The sequence below is a fragment of the Anolis sagrei genome, chromosome X (genome assembly GCF_037176765.1).
Source record: "Anolis sagrei isolate rAnoSag1 chromosome X, rAnoSag1.mat, whole genome shotgun sequence".
Lineage (NCBI taxonomy): Eukaryota > Metazoa > Chordata > Lepidosauria > Squamata > Dactyloidae > Anolis > Anolis sagrei.
The window spans coordinates 97,400,643-97,421,067 of NC_090034.1; the positions used below are offsets into that span (position 1 = coordinate 97,400,643).

Genomic DNA, 20,425 nt, shown 5'->3' on the forward strand with positions numbered 1-20,425 from the left:
ATTAGGTTCCCAAGTCCCACCCCCTTTTTGGGTTTTGGAGGGAATAGGAGCCACTTTAGGTCAGTCCACACAGAGAAGTCTTTCTTACAGGACTTAAACCAGGACCTCCTGTAAAAGGCTTCATCATTTACAGCTTGGCCAGGGAGAAATAGCCCCATAGCTTGGCCAGGGATATACAGTCTCAGCACAGCTTTTGCTGGGGACTTTACAGTTTGCCGAGGAACTTACAGCCTCTCAGCTGTCTTGCTAGGGATCCAGGCCCACAGTGCTTCAGCCAGCCATCTCTGGGAAGTGAACATCTTCCTCCTCCTGGAAGTTCTGCAAAGGTCTCTGTTTGGTAAGGGCCCTTCATGGCAACCATAAAGCAGATTGGACCGGGTGTAGGGGCCCCACGCCAACAGAAGAGAAGACAGATTGGCCAGGGTAGAGGTCGGGGATTTTCCCAACAGTGAAGGAACAGTTGCCTGCCCTTGGGGGCAAGATTGAGAAAGCCAACAGTTTATTAAGAAAACTTTGAATCCAATCATTGAAACCTTGTTATTTGTTCACTAATAAAGATTTTGTTGCATCTTTAAAGACTTTGAAGCCCATCTTTTCAGAAAAATCCCCAAAAAACTCTCTCTGAGGCAACCCCAGCATCCCGTTGGGCTCACAGAAATTAAGTCCTGTTTATAGTCTTTTATAGGAACCCAGCGCGCGACAGCACAATTATTATATTGGAGGGAGGGTATATATATGGGTGTAAGGTCAACGCTAGGCCATTCATCCACTGCTTTCTTTTTATTCTTCCTACTTTCTTCTTTTTTCCTCAGTGTTGGAGGGTCTGGATTTGCTTTTCAACCAAACATACAAACACACACACATAGATCACACCACATTTAGCGTAGCATCCTAGTTCCTCTATTGCCATGTCCCCTTTTGGTCATTTCTGGAAGCCAGTCCCATTTAGCAAGTTGCGGAAATAGTGCTGCTTTTGTGAGGACACACAAAAACAGTACTATTTCCGTTAACTTGATAATTTTTGCGAGGACAGAACCCCCGGTGGTGCAGCGGGTTAAACTGCTGAGCTGCTGAACTTGCTGACTGAAAGGTTGGTGATTCGAATCTGGGGAGCGGGGTGAGCTCCTGCTGTTAGCCACAGCTTCTGCCAATCTAGCAGTTTGAAAACATGAAAATGGAAGTAGATCAACAGGTAATGCTTCTGCGGGAAGGAAATGGTGCTCCAAGCAGTCATGCCAGCCACACGACCTTGGAGGTGTCTACGGACAATGCCAGCTTTTCAGCATAGAAATGGACATAAGCACCAACCCCCAGAATCAGACACGACTAGACTTAATGTCAAGGGAAAACCTTTTCCTTTACCTTGTGAGGACAGACAACAATTTACCTTCTATTCCAATGGAGAGTTGAAACTAATTAAGGAACAATTCATCATATTTCTCCTCATGATGCAATAAAACATTCTGAACCGAGAAAGGGGAAGTCTTTAATTAAAGGAGTAGAGATAGATGTTCTGCAGAGATCTATTGGCTTGTTCTCATTGGATGGGTTGGCGTGAAAAATATGTTTTATTTCTAACAAAAGAAGCAAGATCAGCTCAACTTGGATTTCAGATATTTAGGAGAAGAATACAGAAATGCTAGAATATCATGACTTGGTAATGACATCATTTTGAAGTCTTTTCCAACAGATATGAGTAAACAAAGGATGGCAATTCCAAGAAAAAAGTGATACTGGGGAAGCAACATGAGAAAATTCTCATTGGTGGAAACCACAATTTTAATCTGGAATAAATATCTATAGTGTGGATATACATTTGCCTGTACTATAATCTCTCCCCTTATGATCTTTCCATTCTAGGAGACCCTTTTGACCCAACTTTGCCTATCAGTCAGGCTGTTGCCAACATTATCTGCTCCATCCTGTTTGGGAAACGCTTTGAGTACAATGATGGACAATTCCTCATGCTGAGAAAGCTGATGACAGAACGGATCCTATTGGGTAACATCCCCAAAACAGTGGTGAAGGTAACAAGAAAACACAATATCTTTCTCTACATTTTAAAGATGCCAAAGTGATTAATTGAACAACAGTCACTGTTGTTTTATGCTTAGTTCTTGGACACAATATTGTTTGCCCAAAGCTCTGCTCTGCTCCCGAACTCACTATTGTTGTTCAGCCACATTTACTGTTGATGATGTTTGTCTCATTATAATGTTTTATTGTTTTAAGATGTTGACTGTATTTTTGTGCTTGCTTTAAATCTGCATTTGCTGGGCATGTCCCTTGTAAGCCGCCCCGAGTCTTTTCAGGGAGATGGAGGCGGGGTATAAGAATAAAGTAGTTGTTGTTGTTGTTGTTATTATTATTATTATTATTTTACTGACACAAAAACACGGTATGTCACAGCAAATGAGAGATATATGCTGGATTTCGTATCACAAAATCACAAGTCAAACACTTCCCAAGCATCTAGGACTGTGATGTATTTTCGAATGATGTGCACATATCCAAGTAAGGTGGCTTTTTCAGTTGACAGCTTGTGATTTTGTCAATGTTCATTGTTTCCAAGTGCAAACAATAGAGGTCTGTAGAATTGGTGGAGTGCCACATTTGGAGTTCCCCGTACAAACCAGAAAAGAATGACAATGTGCTTTGTGCAGTGTGTTAATATGTGAATGGATATGACCAGAGAATGTGTTGTACGTATTTTGTAAATAAAGCAAGAGTTCCACTTTTTTTGAAAGCTGAATAGATGAGTCCGGTGTTTATTCAACTTTGTGCCTTCAAGACATTCCTTGCAAGGTTGAAGTAGTTGAGATAAGGATGGGAGATTTATCTCAACTTTCCTGGCAAGGGTTACAAGCTTCTTTGCGATGAGGTCTTTGTGATGAGGTCGTAGAACATAATGGAGTAATGGATTCAAATTACAAAAAAATAGGTTCTAACTCAGCGGTTCTCAACCTGGGGGTCGCGACCTCCAGAGGGGTCGCTTGGCCATTTCTGAGAGGTTGGGAGGCTGCTTCCTTTGTCCCCGCCACCTCCGCTTCCTCAAAATGGCAGAGGGGGCCTCTGCCAGCCAAACAGCTGGCCCAGATCGGTTCCGCCTCTTCCTCCCACAGGGTGGCGGGGAATCAAGAGGAGGCACTTGCAGGCAAAGGCGCGGCTTGGGGCCGCTTCCCTCTCGACTTCTCTGGGTGCAGTCTGGCCTTCTCCTGCCATCAGGACAGGGCCTAGCCTCATCCTGATGGTAGGAGAAGGTGAGGGAGGTGCCGGGCGAAACGGCTTTTGGATCTGTTGTTGACTTTTCAATTCTGTCTTTGATGGCATTGGTTCTAGTGGCTTGTTCTTGGGCTGACAGAATCAGGCCCTCCGTCTCCTTCTTCAGAGTTCCATTTGTGAGCCACAGCCATGTTTTTTCTTTGCCAATTTGGTTCTCAGTTTTTCCCAGGAACTGTCCATGGAGAGCCTTCTTTTGCCAGTCTTCTCTTCTGCTCTGGATTGTGTTTTTACAGTATTCCCTCTTTGTGTTTTGCACTTTAAGCAGTTTACTACTATTGACTTCCTTCAATGTTTACTGCCTTTCACATAATCTGCCAGTGCGTGTTTCTCTTCTTCTACTGTTTGTTTCACTTGCAGAAGCCCTCTCTCTGCCTCCTGATTGTCTGGGCAGGTCAAGTCTGTCAACATCACTACACTGATGTAATGCGTAATGGATTGTAATCAGTTTTCTTGTTTTTCTGTCCAGATCATCCAGCTCAGCTTGTGTCCAGTTCACAATCCCAGATTATTATTATTATTATTATTATTATTATTATTATTATTATTATTATTAAGAAGCAGAGGCTGAATGGCCATCTGTCAGGAATGCTTTGATTGTGCTTTTTTCTTATACCAGAATGGTTGGATTGTATGGCTCTGCCTTTGAGGTCTCTTCCTTCCCTAGGATTCTAACTCTTCCATCTCTAGGATCCTATACTATTAAATCACTGTCAATTCCTCTCAAACCCCTCCAGTATTTTCTTGGTCATGGGGGTTCTTTGTGCAAAGTTTGGTCCAGATCTGTCATTCCACAGTGGTCTGTGGAAGCTGAATCTGTTGTAGGTAAGGCAAATTTCATAATCCATTGTCCATACACCCTGAAATATACTTTTTTTGTGATTAATCACTATGCTTTATTTATGTTCAATTTGTTACAATGAAAATACATCCTGCATAGGAGATATTTACATTGTGAATCATACCAGTAGCTAAATTGCCATTATAAAGTAGCAACAAATATAATTTTATGGTTGGGGGTCACCGCAACTTGAGGAACTGCATTAAGGGGTCGTGGCATTAAAAAGGTTGAGAAATACTGTTCTAACTAAACATTAGAAAAAACCTTCTGCTGGCAATAGGAGTGGAATACATTGCCTTGGAGTGTGAGGGGAGTCTCCGTTTTTGGAAGTTTTTGAACAGAGATGCTTGGTTGTCTGCCATGAATACTTTGATTGGTGGCAATAGCCATTTGGCGATGGAATATGTTGCCTTGGAGTGTGTGGGGAATCAGTTTTTGGAGGTTTTCAAACAGAGGTGCATGGTTGTCTGTCATGAGTGCTTCGATTTTGTGTGCTTGCATGGCAGAATGAGGTTGGATGACCCTTGAGATCTCTTACAACTCTATAATTCAAAAAACCATAGCTTTCCAATAGGCTTGAGCCAGGGAAACTATACTTTTGGGGAAATGGTGGTAAGAGAGGACATGGGATACAGCAAGTCTGATGATTTCTTATGACGTCTCTTCTTCCCAACCTCTCTCCCCTCTGCACAACCCAGCTGTACAACCTTTTTCCAGGAATTATGGATATGATCCCCGGGATGCACTACAAGATGGCAAAGAGCAGCTTGAAGATTGTGGACTTCATTAATGAGAGGATCAAGATTAATATGGCCTCGCTTGATACCTCTGCTCCCCAGAATTACATTGAGTGTTTCTTAGCGAAGATGGAGCAGGTAAAGACTCATCCTACCCAATCGTAAGACACAAGGGTCTGCCATGCATGCTTGTTAAGGCCCCCTTCAATTCAAAAGTGCTGAGAAGCAGCAGCTTGTTTCCTGTCCAAATTGGTGTTACCAAATCAAGACAACCCTAGACCCTGGGATTTTAGGATCTCGGAATAGGTCTTGGTGATACTACCTGGCCAGTTCTGGTGATATTATTCAGCATGGCATATTAAGCACAAACTACAGTTGAACAAATTATGGCATTCAAGTTGAAATGCACCAATGTGGAAAACAGGTATGTATACACCCATTCTTTCCAAGGCAGGACTATCATGCTGAGATTCCTCTCCTTCTCCTTGAAGATCAGAGAAGACTGACCAGGCCTTGAAACTTGACAGCACTATACTGTATCCACTGCAGATACTGAACCTACCATAGAAACAGGAAACTGTAGATAATAGAAGTGTGAAGATATTTATCTTATTTTAATTTTGCTCCCTTGCTGCTGCCAAGTCATGTAGGCCTGGAATAGAGTCACTCTTGGGTCACCTACAAAACTCCTAGATATGTAGGCTTCTAGGAATTTGCTAGGTCCTTAAGGAACCTTAAAGGTGATGCTATGGCAACTTCCAATGGCTTTTATAGAATTTCCTAGAGGACCTGAACATTCCTATTTCATATTTCGTCAGACATAGGTAGATTCCAAAGAAATGGAGATCATATGGCACAACGTAATCTGAAAGAGAGTTGCCACAGATGAATTCATTACTGAAGACTTAATCATGTTGAGTTCTTCCATATGATTTACGAGTGTTTGTTTTCCTTGTTTTTATGCTGCACTATCTTGATGGAATGGACTCTTATTTACCAAAGGCCTAACAATGGAATATACTGTGGAAGGTTTTTTTTTTTTGGGGGGGGGGGGGAGGGGGCACATTAGTTATCCAGAGACCTTGGAAAGTTGCCACCCTTTTCCAATTTTTTTTATTAATTGTAGCTCCAGGAGAGCCCTTTAAAAATCCTAGAATGGACTTTTACAGTTCAACATGTCTTCACCATTGGTCACTAATGTGACCAACGGTGAAGGTAACGGCACTCCATGTAGTCATGCCGGCCTCATGACCTTGGAGGTGTCTACGGAAAACACTGGCTCTTCGGCTTAGAAATGGGGATGAGCACCACCCCCAGAGTCAGACACGACTGGACTTAATGTCAGAGGAAAACCTTTACCTTTACCTTTACTAGGTATTATCTAGGTCCTCTAGTGTAACTCTATAGTATCCTCAGGCTGAAAATCCTTTATTTCAATAAGGTTTTGTATTATCTCTGGTTTTGGATATCTGCGTGAAGTTCAGAAATGTATCCCCTGCAGATATGAGGGTTGTGATTTTTTTTAAAATAAAGAGATGTGAGAGAAAGCTTTTGGTTTGCTGTGAGTTTTTTGGGCTGTATGGCCATGTTCAGTAGCATTATCTCCTGATGTTTTGCCTGCATCTGTGGCTGGCATCTTCCGAGGTTCTGTTGGCAGCGAAGCAAGTGGAGTGAATATATATATATATATATATATATATATATGGAATGGCCTGGCCTTTGTTGCCTAGAGGCACCCGCTGTTGGGGGTGGGGGCAGTGTTAGCAGGCCCTTGATTGCTTACTGTCTGGAGTTCTCCTGTTTCTGAGTGGTGTTCCTTATTTACTGTTTTGATTCTGGTGTTTTTTAATACTGGTAACCAGATTTTGTTCATTTTCATGGTTTTCTTCTTTTTGTTGAAATTGTTCACAAGTTTGTGGATTTATTTATTTATTTGCTAGATTTATATACCACCCCTCTCAGCCCGCAGGTGACTCAGGATGGATTACAGTCGGCATCAAAACCATAAAATACAATTAAAACATTAATATAAATATAAAAACGAAGTAAAAACAATGTATTGTCGAAGGCTTTCATGGCCGTAATCACTGGGTTGTTGTAGGTTTTTTGGGGCTATATGGCCATGTTCTAGAGGGCTATATGGCCACCTCTAGAACGTGGCCATGCAGCCCCAAAAAACCTACAACAACCCAAGTAAAAACAATCAATATCAATTAAAAACATGTTTCATTAGAGTCTCTTTGTTAAAAACAATTGCTTCTCTGTGTAATCTGACATAATGGTTTTCAGAGTGGTCCAGAATTTCTGTGTTCTCAGATAATGTTTTGTGTCTATGTTGTTTTATCAAGTGCTCTACTATAGCTGATTTCTCAGGATGAATTAGTCTGCAGTGCCTTTTGTCTTCCTTGATTCATGTTTGGGCAATGCTGCTGTGTTTGGTGGTCCCTATGTAGATTTGTACACAACTGCACGATAAACGGTAGACACCTGTAGAGGTGAGAGGATCCCACTTGATCTTTGTTGAATTTTCTTGGTGGGTCTGTAGGTTTTGTTTCTTCATCAGTTTCCCTATGCGGTCAGTGGTTCCCTTGATGTATGGCAAGAACACTTCCTCTAGGTAGGTCTTTGTCTTTACTCATGTGGCTTGTTCTTGGCCTTGCAGCTCTTTTGATGTTTATTGTAGAATACCCGTTAGCTTATAAAGCCTGGTTTAGGTGGTTCCGTTCATCTTGGAGGAGATGGGGTTCACAGATACTTTTTGTACGGTCTACCAGGGCTTTAATTGTGCTTCTTTTTGGACCTGGATGATGGTTGGAGTTTTTATGTAAGTATCTATCAATGTGCATAGGTTTTCTATAAACAGTGTGGCCAAACTGTTGATTTGATTTGGTTTGCGGATGACTATGACACCTAGAAATTATAGTTTTCCTTCGTTTTCTTTGTCCATGGTAAATTAGATGTTTGGGTGGGATCCAGGAACTTGTTTAGTTCTTCGACTCTATGGCTCGAAATGGTGAACATATCATCCACATATCAGAACCACATGGTGGACTTTATTGGTTCGGTTTCCAGGGCTTGTGTCTCAAAGTGTTTTATCTGAACATTTGCTATAAGAGGGCTAAGAGGGCTTCCCATGGCGACTTCATTTTTCGGTTCCTAGAGTTCAGCCTGAAAAACTCACAGCAACCCAGTGATTTCTAGCCTTTATAGCTAAGCAAATCAGAATAAATCTCAGACAAGCAAGAGAGGGAGGGATGGAGAGAGAATTTGGGGCTGCATTTCACAAGTTCCTTAATCTGGGTCAGGAGGAGCGACATGTGTTTGTGAGCCACCAGAAATGAATATGAAGCCTGAGAGTTCCCATTTTCACCTTGATTTTTGCCAGGAGAAGCACAACCCAAGTTCTGAATTTTCCACCAAAAATTTGAACATGACCATATTCAATATACTCTTTGCTGGTATTGAGACAGTCAGTGTCACCCTGAGATATGGTCTTCTCTTCCTGCTGAAGTATCCCCAGATTCAAGGTACGGACCCACACCAACTCTGTTTGAGGGACTTTGGAAATTGTGATATGATTGATGAGGGATTTTGAAATTCTGAGTGCTCTATTTTGTGTGGAAAACTTCCAGAATGAAAGAGTAGAAGGATGAAGAGGATGTTTGTGCATCAACTGGTGCTAGGATTGCCAGGATTTCAAAACAGCAATCAGGGACAGTTCAAATCTGTGGCATGCACCTCCAAATAAAGTGGAAGGGACACTAACTTGGTTGAGCACCCAACCTTTCAGAGAGATGGAAACATGGCATACCTTCAGGGATATATACCATAAGCTCTTTAATCCTTCTTTGCCTCTTTTGTCATGTGGTTGCTGCCTTCTACATGGTGGTTTCCAAAATCGAAATGTCTTAAGTCATAAAACATTTCAGTTTTTCAGGAGAACACATGCAAATCCAGAAGGTCCAAACCAGAGACCCTTCTACGCTATGCAAATATATTCCCATGGTTCCATTTCTAAATTGTTGAGTTTGTAGCTGTGTAGTGCCTCAGAGCAATATGCCTGTCAATTACACTGGCTGCTCTCTCCACTGCAAATCTACAGATTCCCTAAACTGTTGCCATGGCAGTTAAACCAGACTCACAGTACGACATGCGGGGGACAAGGGAGTGGGCCTTCTCTGTGGTAGCCCCGTGGCTTTGGAATTAGCTACTCGGTGAGATTAGACAAGCACCCACCCTGACAGCCTTTAGGAAGAGTTTAAAAACCTGGCTGTTTCGGTGTGCTGTTGATGAATGAATACAATCCCCACATCAAGGCCAGCTTAGCACAATATGCCTGGCAATGCACTATATCTCATCCCCCAACAGGCAACATTACCCTACTCATTCATCACACCCAGGGTTTTTGTGTGTGTGTGTATATATATATATATATATATATATATATATATATATATATATAATTTTATTCTACCTTCTTTTTCTTCTATTTGTCTCCTGTATTTTGATTTTGTGTTAATTTATCTGTTCACTTTTCATTTGATGTTATTATTGGCTGTATGTATTTTATTTGATCTGATGTGATTGTTCGGGCTTGGTCCCATGTTAGCTGCCCCAAGTCCCCGTTGGGGAGATGATGGCAGGGTATAAATAAAGTTTTTTATTATTATTTTACTCACCCAAAACCACAGTATGTCACAGCAAACGAGATCTATATGCTGGATTTTGTATCACAAGCAGTGCTGAGTGATTTGCAGTGCATTAGCTAAGTTTCTGATTCCTCAATACTCCCTTGTTCCAAATTATATTTCCAACATGAGAAAGCTTGTGATAACTTCCCAAGCGTCTAGGACTGTGTGATTTATTATCATCATCATCATCATCATCATCATCATCATTATTGACTGTACAGTGTGAAAGTTTTCTGGTTTGTCTTGCTTTGGTTTTGTATAAAAATGTTAAGAAAGAACTGAAAATATGGTAACCTGATTTTGGCATCTTAATCTCCATTTTCACTTCTTCAAGAAAAAGTCCACAAGGAAATCGATGTCGTGATAGGACAAGGGAGAAGTCCAACTGTCAAGGACAGGAATCAAATGCCATATACCGAGGCTGTATTGAATGAGATTCAGAGGATGGCTGATGTGGTACCCATGAATCTGCCACACCTTGTAACTCAAGACACCCACTTCAAAGGTTATGTGATCCCTAAGGTAAGATTCCTAGAAAGATTACCATCTGGAATGGAGGTAAAAAGATGTGTCTTCAAGTTGCATAAACTGTCTTTCAAACAACCTGGTACTTATCTCAATCTTTTCCACACTTTTCTTTCTCCCTTCCTTTCCGTTCTTGACCCCTCTACCTTCTCTCCGTCTCCTTTTAAAACGTGACTGTGCTTATGTGTGTCTTTTAACTAATGGAAGACTTTGAAGGCCTTGCGTAGGAGGTAGAACATGAAACTGACAGGAGGCCTGTTCGAAAAATGAATATTCCAGTCCTTCATGTGGTTTTGCCTTTGGTTTTTAAGTAAGGTTACAACAATCTGCCACCTGGTGACTGAAGATAGTATTGCAGGTAACAAAATACAGCAGAGTCTCGCTTATCCAACCTTTGCTCATCCAACGTTCTATATTATTCAACACAGTCTGCCTCCCGCCTGGATCCAAAGCTGTTTCAATATATTGCAATGTTTTGTTGCTTAATTTGTAAAGTTAGTAATTACTACATAACATTACTCTGTACTGAACTGCTTTTTCTGTCGATTTGTTTGGTGCTTAATTTGTAAAATTATATAATAATTTGACACTTATCAGGCTTTTCCTTAATTCCTCCTTATTATCCAATATTTTTGCTTATCCAACATTTTGCAAGCCCATTTATGTTGGATAAGCAAGATTCTACTGTAGTGTAATTACATATAGCAACAACAAAATGGGAGATGCATGGCTCGAGAGCAGAACATGTGAAAAAGATATTGGAGTCCTCGTGGACAACAAGTTAAACATGAGCCAACAATGTGATGCGGCACCAAAAAAAGCCAATGGCATTTTGGCCGGCATCAATAGGAGTATAGTGTCTAGATCCAGGGAAGTCATGCTACCCCTCTCTTCTGCCTTGGTTAGACCACACCTGGAATCACCAATTCTGGACACCACAATTGAAGAGAGACGTTGATAAGCTGGATTGTGTCCAGAGGAGGGCAACTAAAATGATCAAGGGTCTGGAGAACAAGCCCTATGAGGAGTGGCTTAAAAACCTGGGCATGTTTAGCCTGAAGAAGAGAAGGCCGAGAGACATGATAGCCATGTATAAATATGTGAGAGGAAGTCATAGGGAGGAGGGAGCAAGCTTGTTTTCTGCTTCCCTAGAGACAGAACAATGGCTTCAAATTACAAGAAAGGAGATTCCACCTGAATATTAGGAAGAACTTCCTAACTGTGAGAGCTGTTCAGCAGTGGAACTCTCTGCCCTGGAGTGTGGTGGAGGCTCATTCTTTGGAGGTTTTTAAGCAGAGGCTGGATGGCCATCTGTTGGGGTGTGTGTGTGTGTGTGCTTTGAATGTAATTTTCCTGCTTCTTGGCAGAATAGGGTTGGACTGGATGGCCCATGAGATCTCTCTCAACTCTATGATTCTATGAAAATATATGTATAAAATACATTGTATTAAAATACACAAAACAAACATTCAGATACAGTAATCACAACACATGGGTTTAAAACTGACTGGGTAGGCCTGTGAGAAGATGTGTTTTTTAGTAAATTAATTAGTTTTGGATTTACATAAATCTCTGTTGGTCTGTACATTAGTATATACATCAACCTTTGTTGGTCTGGAGCTGTGGCAGACACGCACACATGTGAGAATTGATTCACGAAGAATCTGACATTATTAACATGTGTGATTTTCTTCTAAGCTGCTGCCTGACAGGTAACTGCTGTTGTTGTTTCTACCAAAAGCTGGCAAACCTCCCCCCCCCCATTTTTAAATTTACTTTTGTAACAGAAACAGAACTAAAGAAAACAACAATATTTATACATATACAAGGTGTCCCCTGCCACGCGTTGCTGTGGCCCAGTCTGTTGATTTGCAAAATAAAGTAAAGTGTTGGTTTCTAATATATGTAATTTCTTTATGCTTTTTCAGTTTCTTTGTCAGTGTTGATGTGGAGATTGTCGGGTTTGCCTACGCTGGAACATGCAACATATAATTGTCCTTCTTTAGGGGTCCCTTTCAAATCTATGATACTATATGTGTGTGTGTGAATCATATTTATCTCTATCTATCTATCTATCTATCTATCTATGGTTGGATGGCTCTTTGTCAGGAGGACTTTGATTACATTTTCTTGCCTTGATGAAGGGAGTTGGATTGGATGGACTTACATATTTTCTGTTGGTCATGGGTGTTCTGTGTGGGAAGTTTGCCCCGATTCTGTCATTCGTGGGGTTCAGAATGCTCTTTGATTGTAGGTGAACTGTGAATCCCAGTGACCAGGCATGTAGCCGGGGGGGGGGGGGGGCTCGGGGGGTTTCAGCCCCCCCCCGAAATTTTCATGGTGGTTCGCGAAAAGGCCTTATTGGTGCATTATTTAAACTGTTATGTTTATTCATATCATGATCTGATCACCATACTCAATATATCCCATATGCATGGGGGTATTGGGGTAATGATACAAAAGGTTTGCTAGGCTAGACCCTCTTTCACTCAGACTCAGCCCCCCCCGAAACTCAGCCCCCCCTGAAACCCCCCGTGAAAAAAAATCAGCCCCCCCGAAACGAAATCTTGGCTACAGGCCTGCCAGTGACTACAACTCCCAAATGTCAAGGTCTATTTTCCCCAAACTCCATCTGTGTTCATATTTGGGCATATTGAGTGCTTGTGCCAAGTTTGATCCAGATCCATCATTGTTTGAGTCCACAGTGCTCTCTGGATGTAGGTGAACTACAACTCCCAAACTCAAGGTCAATGCCCACCAAACCTTTCCATTATTTTCTGTTGGTCATGGGAGTTCTGTGTGCCAAGTTTGGTTCAATTCCACCATTGATGGAGTTCAGAATGCCCTTTGATTGTAGGTGAACTACAAATCCCAGCAACTACAACTCCCAAATGACAAAATCATAATTTTTTGAGTGATGGTCGCTCCTTGTGTTGTGAGACGTCTCTACTCAGACGACATACAACTTCTAAATACATTATTCAATCAGTTTTAAAGGTTGTTAAATTTCCACGAAAGCACTGGCTCCTACCTTTTCTGGTTTTGTTTGCCTCCAGCCCTTGGTCACTTCTTTTCTTCCTTCTCTCTTACTTCTCCTTTCTCAGGGAACTTATGTCTACCCCGTGCTCAACTCTGTGCATTATGACAAGCAGCACCATGCCAACCCAGAAGAGTTTGATCCTGGGAGATTCCTCGACAGCAACGGTTGCCTTAAGAAAGTGGAAGCTTTTATGCCTTTCTCAGCAGGTGTGTATTAGAACAGTGGTGATGGGGAGTGTGTAAATGGCATGGCAAGGTGGAGTAAAAGTGGTGTAGGAGAAGGCTTGACTTGCCAACGTCTTGGCTGTGGCACCTTTTCCTAGAAGTTTGATTAGCATCAATGTTGATTTCTTAGAAGTTTGATTAGCGTCAACGTTGATTTCTTTTTAGTGTCAAGTCAAGACATAGCTTTTAATTAATACCTTAAAGATTTCATTAACTTCACCCTGATTCTACATTGCAATCAACATTGTGTAACATTATGCCTACAGTGGGGCCAAGGTATCTGTTGGCTTAGGATCAAGGGATTCAACTCAGCTTAGATTCCAAGCAAGTAGTAGTGGCAATTCCTACCAGGTGTGCATTTATTTGGACTCCAGCACCTCTGGCAGTTGCCTGTTTCTGCCTTGTGAAGGAATTTATTTACTTATTTATTTACTATATTTGTATACTGCTCTTCTCAGCCCTCAGGGCGACTCAGAGCGGTTAACGAAGCAAATACAATACTTAAACATGATAAAAACAGTTAAAAACAAGTTAAAAAATAACATTATAACAATCAATAAACATCATAACATCTCATCTCGTCTCATAGTTAAAATCAAGATCCAGTCTCATCATCCAAATGTTCCATATTTCTGTATTAGTTACACTGCCTATTCAAATGCCTGCTCAAACAACCAGGTCTTCACTTTCCTCTGAAATGTGAACAGAGAGGGGGCTGATCTAATTTCTGTGGGAAGGGCATTCCATAGCCGAGGGGCCACCACTGAGAAGGCCCTGTCTCTCGTCCCCGCCAACCATATTTGTGACGCAGGCGGGACAGAGAGCAGGGCCTCCCCAGACGATCTCAATGTCCTAGCTGGTTCATAGGAGGAAATACGTTCGGACAGGTAAGTTGGGCCAGAACCTTTTAGGGCTTTATAGGCTAAGGCCAGCACTTTGAATTGTGCCCGGTAGCAAACTGGCAGCCAGTGGAGCTGGTGCAACAGAGGAGTTGTATGCTCCCTGAGTGTTCCTGTTAGTAACCTGGCTGCCGAGCATTGGATCATTTTGAAGCTTCTGGACAGTCTTCAAAGGCAACCCCATGTAGAGAGTGTTGCAGTAGTCTATATGGGATGTAACCAGAGCATGGACTACCGTGGCCAAGTCAGACTTCCCAGGGTACGGGCGCAGCTGGCAGAATGAGCAGAAGCATAGCAACTGCTGCCTTGAAAGTAGAATTGGAAACCAAGCAGGAGGTTGGGAGCTCGAAGACAGTGTGCTTGGTGGCCAGGGCTTGCTGCTACTACTGCTGCTCTACTTCATTTTATTAAATGCCCTACTCCAGCATCTGCAGTGTTTGTTTGTTATCTGCATAGCATCCTGAAACCAAATCTCCATGGATAGTGATGGTCCACTGTACGTAAGTGTCTACCAAAGGTGCTAATCAAACTTCCCAGGGAATTGTGAACACATGTGTAGGAGAACCAACAAGGGTTGTTCTATGGACATCAGGCATGCACTAGCTGATCATTGCATTTGGTGCATATCAACATCCACTGCACATCAGTCCCTATGTGCAATGGTCACTTTACTGGCTCCATTATGTTCTGACATCATCAGGGGTTCTGGAGGTTGTTGCAGAAGATGTATCATTTCTATGCACTATGCAGTGGGTATCGTGGGATCGATTCATGACGTGACTTATAGTTTTCCAATCACAACCTCACTGAAACTGCTGCACCCTGGACAAGCAAGTGTCAGAGAGGCAAACAAAACCTAGCAGAGTGCATTCACAGTAAAAACTGGGTTGTTTTAGGTTTTTAGGGCTATATGGCTATGTTCTGGAAGCATTCTCTCCTGATGTTTTGCCTGCATCTATGGCAGGCATCCTAAGAGGTTGTGAGGTTTGTTGGTATCTAGGATAATTGGATTTATATATCTGTAGAATGTCCAGGGTAGGAGAAAGAACTCTTGTCTGTTTTGGGCAGGTGTGAATGTTTCAATTAGTGGCAGTGAATCACCTCTCAACAAAGGATTCCCCCAGGCAGTAACAAGCCACACCTAAAAACTGTTAGGCCATCAAATGCTAAAGAAGGTGGCCAATTCAAACAACCTCTGAGGATGCCTGCCATAGATGTAGGCGAAATGTCAGGAGAGAATGCTTCTAGAACATGGCCATATAGCCAAAAGAACCTGCAACATCCCAGTGATTCTGGCCATGAAAGCCTTCGACAGTACACAGCAAAAAACGTTTTAGTCAGTTAATCAGCTTGTCAGTCAGCAATGTCTGACCTTCTCCACACACTGTTTAGTAAACTCACAAATTTGGGTTTTCATCAAAAAATATCAGGAGGCTTTAATCTTCACCATTACACTATTCACAGATGTACAATCAGGGTACACGGATCCACAATCAGATGTGTACTTTCTAATGATTCTTAGAGACAGAGAGATGTTCACGATGAGATTCACACAGGAAGAGAGAGATTGGGAGATTTCATCTCCCTTTTGCAACCACCTGCTGACTTGTCATCAGTAAGGGACAAACAACAACAACAACAACAACAACCACCATCATCATCATCATCATCATCATCATCATCATAACACTTTATTTATATTCCGCCCTTCTTGCCCCGAAGGGGACTCAGGGTGGATCATAGTACACATACATGGCAAACATTCAGTGCCGTTTTGTATAGACAATACAAAGACAGACAGAATAGAAGGAGGTGTGTTGATGTTTTGACTCAATGTCCAACTTTTTGGTGCCATGGAAGGTTGAGCTAAAATCGAGCCACAGGGGGTGCTGTCACTCCATCCTCTATGACGAAGAGCTATCAGGACTTCCTCTTTCCTTTTGGTCGCCCAGCGTTTTCTGATCTTCTTTCTTTATGGTGTCGTAAGACACCTCCCCAGCTTTTAGCGGTACATATTTTCTCTAATTACAGCTAAAGCTGTTTTTGAACTCGGGGCTTCAAACTTGTAACCTTTGGTTGATAAATCTTATAAATACTAGTGACTTACTAGCTGTGCTAAACCCCTGGCCCCATGATTATGATGTGGCCATTTCTGTATGTCCTTTAGGTATTTCATAATGATTTTCTCAATCATTCCCCAGGTGTTATCAAATGTCCATCAAAACTGTATTTTCACATAGATTCAATGCTGAAGCGTTTCTCTCTAGAGGAAAATCCAAGAGGAAAATCAACAGATCAGCTCCCTCTGTGATATCTTCCTAAAATTCTCTGATCTTAACTGAGAATCCAAATAGAAGTGACCAGTTTGACCATGAGTTCTCTTTTCCATTCATTTCCACCTGGCTCTACAGCTTTTGACTTTTCTTTGGCAGGGAAACGTGCGTGCATTGGTGAAGGACTGGCCCGCATGGAGCTCTTTCTCGTCTTCACCACCATTCTCCAAAGGTTCACCCTCACGTCCCCTGTGCCACCTGAGAAGATCAACATTGCTCCAGCTTCACGCAACATCATGAGCATCCCTGAACAATATCAGCTTTCCGTGGTCCCACGCCAGTAGTGATCTCCCTGTTCTTGTAGCTACCAGAAGAATCCAATTTGTCTCCCAGAATGTATAGATTGACTGTGATTTTAATGTTTAAACAAATTGTAAAGTACAATTAGTTATACCAATAAAATAATTTTGGTTGTATTATTCATTATTTTTGGAATATTATTAATGTTGCCCTCATTGCCCCAAAGTAAATAATAATAGGTGCATATAACTCATTTTTTCAAGTTCTTGTTTTGGTTTTTGTAGCCAATAGTCATGTAGATATGTTTGAGGAAGTTTATATCTGGTTTTGAAGCACTCTATCCTGCTTTGGTCAGACCTCACCTGGATTATTGTGTCCATTTCTGGGGCACCACAGTTCAAGAAGGCGGTGGACAAGCTGAAATGTGTCCAGAGAAGGGCAGCCAAAATGATCAAAGGATTGGAAGCCAAGCCCAATGAGGAGCGCCTTTGGGAGCTGGAGATGTTTAGCATGGAGATAAGAGGGCTGAAGGGGCATGATAGCCATGTTTAAATATTTGAAAAGATAACATATCGAGGAGGGGAAAAGTTTGTTTTCTGCTTCTCTGAAGACTAGGACAAGGAGCAATGAGTAAATTGCAGGAAACGTGATTGCAACTAAACTTTGGAAAAAACTTTGTTGATCAGAACTGTTCAGCAGTGGAATATGTTTCCTGGGAGTCCAGTGGAGTCTCCTTTTCTGGAGGCTTTTAAGCAGAGGCTGGATGGCCATCTGTTAGAAGTGCTTAGACTGGATGTTCCTGCATGGCAGGAGGGGTTGGACTAGATAGCCCTTGGGATCTTTTCCAATTCTATGATTTATTTACAGCTTTTATATTCCGCCCTTTTCACCCTGCAGGGACTCAGGACAGATTACAGTGTACACATATATGGCAAACATTCAATGCCATTTTTGACATACAAACATATACTGACATACACAGGGGCTATTTAACTTTTTTCTGGCTCCCAGGGGAGCTGTTGCTTTCATTGTCCATCTGCGACGCTGATGAAGCACTTCCCCATTCCCCACATGCTTCCCCGCTGGAATGCTTTGCTGGAGTCTTCTTTATGGCCTCATAAATCAGTTAATTTAGCCTCCCCACACTTTAAGGTGGTACCTTATTTTCCTACTTGACAGATGCAACTGTCTTTCGGGTTGCAAAGGTCACCAACAGGCTACACACAATTGGTTGGAAACCCACTCCAACCCGGGATGGCTTCGAACTCGTGACTTTTTGGTCAGAATGATCTTAATGCAGCTGACACTCAGCCAGCTGCACCACAATCCCGGGGCCCAGAAAACATAGTATTGGGGGACACATATGCCACACTCGGACCACCCTGGTCTGAAAAGTTGTATTTTTAAACTTGGATGAATATAACCTGAATGCATGAAAATACATGGAAGACAGAACTCTTTTGAGTATGTACAGATTGCCTTTCCCTTAAAACTGAGAAACCAGTGTTATCAACACCATGACCACCTCTGGGCTTTGGAGTGAGGGTTTTTTGAACAAATGGTCCTCAGTTCCCTCTGGTATTTTGCAATTTGCAAATTGTTCCTGTTGCTGAATACATACGTATATGGAGAGAAACTGTTTCTTACATTAACCCCTGCTTGACAAACAAGGGGTGTACTGTCCAATCATTCATCAACCCCAATTAATATAGCTGGCAGTGCTCAACCAGATATGTGGAATTAAAAGCACCTGTTTCTGATGCTAACAGAAGAATTTGTGAAGGAATACTTTGAAGCTGCCTAATGTGGGCAACAACAGGGGGATTCACCAGGCAGCGTGGCAAATTCAGTGGGCAGCAGTGGAATCCATTGCCCCACACCCAGCAGTGCCTACATCACCGTCTTCCCAATCACATGGGGGAAAGCGTCACTGCCCAGCTTCCCCCTGCATTTGCCCCATTGCTAGTAATGAGAATACAGGAAGCCTCCCATGTTCTCCTTGCCTCTTTTTAGGATGCATTCAGCATAGTTCAGGGAAGGAGCCCACCAGAATTAGTTCTATGCCGTTTGATGGGATCTGTCCCCAAACTGTGCTGGATGCATCCTAAAAAAAGGCAAGGAGAACACGGGAGGGCCATGTGATGAAGTGGAAAATTCTGGGTAAGGTGTGTTCAGCTTTTATTATTAACACACTAACGACCTTATCACAAAGGCCAAGTGCCCAGCTTCGCTGAAATTATAGAGGGTCAGCAGGGTGAATCTGTTGTCCTGCCTGCTGCTGCCCCACAGCGACACTTTCCCCATCACATGTGGGAAGCATTGCCCTTGTGGCAAGGATCCATGCTGGTGTTGTATCCCAGAGCAGGAACACCTCTGTCCTTAAATACCACACTGGTGTAGTAAAATCAGCAAGCAGTTTATTGAAGGATATATGTAAGCAAAACAATAAAAATGATAGAGACAGTATTATCCAAAACAGTATTTTTCAAAGAGTGCAAATTGTCCATGAAATATGCAAACACCAAAAGACAAGGCAGGTCCAATACCCAGAACAGGAACCTGGCAAAACTTGAAACATGAAACTAGAAATCCACTTGGGAACAAGACCATCATGAAAATCCAACATTGATGAGACTGAGCTAAAATCCTTTCCCTGTTTCATTTAAAGCTTTTCCTGTCCAATGAAATGAAAGAAAAGCATTTATTTTGCCTTTATTACCAGATACGATTTTTTTTCTCTCTTTTCTAGCAGACGAGCTAACCTTCAATGCTCTTGGGAACTTTGTCTTAGTTTACAACAGTCTTGTTTTCTATCTTCAAACTCATTAAATTCTGCACCTGACAAATCATCCCCAGAAGACACATTCTCAGATGAAGACTGCTGTGAGCCTCTTTCAGGAATTTGCCCTTGGGAATCTACAGAAGAAGCACTCCGTTCATGAGAAACCTGGGGCCCCTCAGCAAGGCCTGGGATTGACTCAGGGCCAGAAAAACCCTCACCCCCAATGACATTTGACACAAGCCCAGGAAAACCATCTTCCCCATTGACATCAGACACAGTCACAGGCTGAACTACAACAGCTGGTTCCATTGGTAGGCTCCTGTGTTGGGAGGGAAGCATTGTATGGTGATTCCACTCCATTTGTGGATGGGGTGCCTGCTAGAAGTCCAGCAATGTCATGGGATGGGCAGCATGCCCATCTGTTGCTGGACTGGTGGGGAAGAGAGGGGCAGAGAAGACAATGCCATCTTGTCTTCAGTATCATCAGTTGGGAGCCCCTCCTCCCAACACCAACTGTTGCTCTGGGACCACAGTAAAAAGAGGGGCCAAGAAGACAGTGCCATCTTGTCTTCAGTATCATTAGTTGGGAGCCCCTCCTCCCAACACCAACTGTTGCTCTGGGACCACAGTAAAAAGAGGGGCCATGAAGACAGTGCCATCTTGTGTTCAGTGTCATCAGTTGAGAACCCCTCCTCCCAACACCAACTGCTGCTCTGGGACCAGAGTAAAAAGAGGGGCCAAGAAGACAGTGCCATCTTGTCTTCAGTGTTATCAGTTGGGAGTCCAGACCAACACCAACTGCTAGTCTGGGACCAGAGTAAAAAGAGGGGTCCA

The 20,425-nt window shown here is 42.5% G+C and overlaps 3 protein-coding genes across 5 annotated transcripts in view; 2 read left to right on the forward strand and 1 right to left on the reverse strand.

Moving 5' to 3' along the window:
- Positions 1–16,958, forward strand: part of LOC132780104 (cytochrome P450 2C18-like) — a 28,129-nt gene extending 11,171 nt beyond the window's left edge. For both annotated transcript variants that reach the window (XM_067460889.1, XM_067460888.1), the window contains 6 exons: positions 1,861–2,027; positions 4,819–4,995; positions 8,243–8,384; positions 9,883–10,070; positions 13,178–13,319; positions 16,669–16,958. In XM_067460889.1, the coding sequence (XP_067316990.1) occupies positions 1,861–2,027; positions 4,819–4,995; positions 8,243–8,384; positions 9,883–10,070; positions 13,178–13,319; positions 16,669–16,853 (1,001 nt within the window). In that variant the 3' untranslated portion in view covers positions 16,854–16,958. The remainder of the gene's footprint in view (positions 1–1,860; positions 2,028–4,818; positions 4,996–8,242; positions 8,385–9,882; positions 10,071–13,177; positions 13,320–16,668) is intronic.
- LOC137094912 (rho-related GTP-binding protein RhoU-like) overlaps positions 1–20,425 on the forward strand; it is a 277,821-nt gene that overhangs the window by 129,813 nt on the left and 127,583 nt on the right. The gene's annotated exons all lie outside the window — the stretch shown is intronic.
- Positions 1–20,425, reverse strand: part of LOC137094908 (cytochrome P450 2F3-like) — a 58,634-nt gene that overhangs the window by 24,192 nt on the left and 14,017 nt on the right. The window contains exon 1 of one of the 2 annotated variants that reach the window (XM_067460885.1): positions 13,105–13,268. The exons of the other annotated variant lie outside the window; for it this stretch is intronic. The gene's annotated coding sequence lies outside the window, so the exon portion shown is untranslated. Of the gene's footprint in view, positions 1–13,104; positions 13,269–20,425 lie in introns of those variants that run through there. 2 annotated transcript variants of the gene reach the window in all.